We start from the raw sequence: 2,967 nt of genomic DNA on the forward strand, positions 1-2,967 counted from the left end.
AGAACCCGCCACCGCAGCAAAAAGCTCGGGAACGGAAAAAAATGAGAGAACAAGAAAGAAAGAGGGGAGAGAGCATTTCCGGAATTTCCGACGGGAGCCGACACCCGTCGTCAACTTGATCTCTGGGGAACTGAGTCGCGGTCTGAGTATGGTGTTGCGGCGAGATGATACCTTACTTTCCGAAGTGCAGAGTACGCAAACCGTGTTTCTCAAAAGTTTTCGATTTTGTTCTGCTCCAATATCTTACGCAAGTTTGCTGAGGAGTTTCGATCCGAATGATAGAAGAGTTAGTCCCTCGTTTTCACTTCGACATTTTATTGGCTTCACTTTCCTCACTCGCCTATCTAGTAGAGTCCGCCGTAGTATCCTCCGTAGCCGACTCCGCCGTAACCTCCGTAGCCGAGTTTTCCGTATCCACCGTAACCGAGACCCGCATAGCCGAGACCCCCGTAGCCGAGCTTGCCGTACCCTCCGTATCCGATTTTGCCGTAGTATAGGGGAGCCTTCTGATTATCGAATGAGTAGGAGATGCCGGAAGAATAGCCGTGACCGAGGTACCCAGCGGACACGCAGCAGACACCAGCGGCGACGACGACGAAGAGCAGAGGAACGAACTGAGGGAGAAACGAGGAGTCCAAATGAGTTCGAGCAAATGAGTAGATCACCTCACTCCAGTGTTTTCTCCGAATGATCACACATGACGCGCGGTGTGACGGACCTCCCACCTCCCAAAGGTGCTTCATTGCCCAAAACTGACAAAGAAAAACTCACCTGCATTGTGCCGAGTTGAACGATTTCGAGACACGGAAACGATCTGCATATCCAGAACAGTTTCCCGCTTATATCTAAACCGGTTACCCTCACTTTCTCCGGCAGCGGTTCTAACGTGAAACAATTATTGAGTTTTCGCAGAAACTTCGGCTCTGTTTTTTTTTCTTATAGAGGCGAAAACCGAAATTCTATTGCCGTGCGGAAACTCATTTCTGGGGACTTCACTCACGCTCAAAAAATCTAACGATACGTCAGCTAAGGGTTCTCAGTTTCCGAACGCGAGTTTTTGAGCCGAAACTTCTGTATCTGTCGTCACGCGGCCGAATCAAACTTCCCGTCGAGCTAGTCGGAGCTGTGAGAAAGTTGTCCCGCGATATTCTGGCCTCGAGCTGGTTGTGGCGGAAGTGGATCTGTATCGTTATCTTCGTTAGAACCAATGATTCACGCTTTGGTCCCGAGATTTCCCGAAGCCACCGGTCTCGGGCTTCTTGTTCTCTGGCGAGATTACAACGGCAGCACACTCTCCGCGGACCACTAATTGTACGCACGGCCATCTCATTCGCCTTCAGAGAGTTTCCGGTCCGAACAGTCTGAAATACATACCTACTTTCTCGAGCAAGCCGGGAACTATGAGGAGATCGGCGGTGGGCCACTCCGGGATGAAACCCACCGGATCCCGTGTTTAGAATATGTATTTCTTGTACTAAGCTGCCGCCCGGCCGTAAATCCGAATGAATTCCGCGCCGCGTAGAGCTTGGCAAAAAAAGTAGCTCGCCGCCCTAGTCGTCGGTCCGTCTCGCCGTCGAGTCTCTCTGAATATAGTTTGAGGAAATCGTTCAACTTCCACCCCGTTTCCAGGCGAAATTCTTGATATTTTCGGTGAGATTACCGCCATGAAATAGATTTCAGGAGCACATGTCAGACTAGAGAGTGAAAGCTCATCCTTGAAATTCCGCCTACGCCTAGCAGAAGATCGCGGGCGTGCGACCATCGCCCTCCGCAGAAATATCGTTTCTCTGGATGATCATTATACTATTCCTGTATCATTCGATGTCTGTCTCCGGGTGACGTTCCCGTCTCGAATTTCCCAGTCATATGAAGAAGACGCTTTCTCGAAAAATGGTTTGAGCTCATCGTCTCTGGGCCCGAGTGAAGCGAACGGTCTCGTTTCGACTGACGCACGTCGATCTATGCTACGGGATTTTCTTGGACACGTCAACCTCGCCCCGTGCATCTCCAAAGAGTTTCATGGCCTAATCCGGGAGTGTCCGAGCGGACATGTCCAAGCGCGAAACGGCGCTCTATTTTGCCCAAAATCCAGCTGCTGCAAACGACCCCTCTCGCTTCCGAAAATCACAGCACTTCGGATGCTCAAAATGTCAACACTCTCCCCGCGATAGGTTCCGCTAATGACACTTTTGCGAGTTCCGTTAGCCGGGGATTCACTCTTCGCCCGGAGAGCAACTCCGTTTATTGTCCCGCTCAGCGGTCAAGTTTCAAGCGAGCTCGGCGCGTAATCGCTGCGTCATTTAACGTATTCACTATGCGCCCGTAGCGACTATTGTCTCGGCTGCAGACGCCTGACCCCGATTAGGCTGGAAGCGCCCCCGCCTACGGCTGTGAGTCAGGAAGATCATTGCGGATGCTCAACGTCGTTCATTCACCGGTTCCCTTTCCGCCCGTCGAAGATGATCTGGGGGCCGTCTCCTCCCCTTACCTTATAACTGCAGCAACAAACTCCTGTTCGGACCCCCATAACCAATAGAGCATTGACTGCGGCAACTCGACGAGAATGTTCCCATGTGTGCGGAAATTCTGCAGCTCACTCGAGGAGGGAGGAACGTTGGATACCCACGAATAGTAGCGATCTGGTGGTTGCTGGGAGCCCTTGGGGACTTGTCCCGGCACTTAAAAACATCATCCGATTCTCTTATCTTATTCGAGGCACAAAAACGGAAAACACGGAGGCGTTCCGACTCAGATGAAAGGTTAGCTCGTTAGAGTGGCCTTCTCCATCAGATCGAGACTACATGGAGTCGGTTTTCGACGTCAGAGGTGACGAGAATTTTTTTCCGGCAAGACAATCGAAGAGCGATTGCTCTCGGACTAGCCGGATCAAATACTCAGCGAGCAAGACTCCCCTATTAGATCGCGGCCTGGATGCGATAAATTATCCGTGACCATCAGATTGTATGG

General features: G+C 51.4%; 1 protein-coding gene across 1 annotated transcript; it reads right to left on the minus strand.

The window, feature by feature from the left end:
- Positions 1-305: 305 nt before the first annotated feature.
- Positions 306-809, minus strand: LOC100905675 (keratin-associated protein 19-2). Its single transcript, XM_018639335.1, has 2 exons — positions 772-809; positions 306-614 (listed from the first exon to the last, which is right to left on the minus strand). The coding sequence occupies exons 1-2, from the start codon at positions 775-777 to the stop codon at positions 345-347; spliced, it is 276 nt and encodes a 91-aa protein (XP_018494851.1). The 5' UTR covers positions 778-809; the 3' UTR covers positions 306-344.
- Positions 810-2,967: the final 2,158 nt, after the last annotated feature.

Source organism: Galendromus occidentalis, unplaced genomic scaffold, assembly GCF_000255335.2.
Source record: "Galendromus occidentalis unplaced genomic scaffold, Mocc_1.1 scf7180000077431, whole genome shotgun sequence".
NCBI lineage: Eukaryota > Metazoa > Arthropoda > Arachnida > Mesostigmata > Phytoseiidae > Galendromus > Galendromus occidentalis.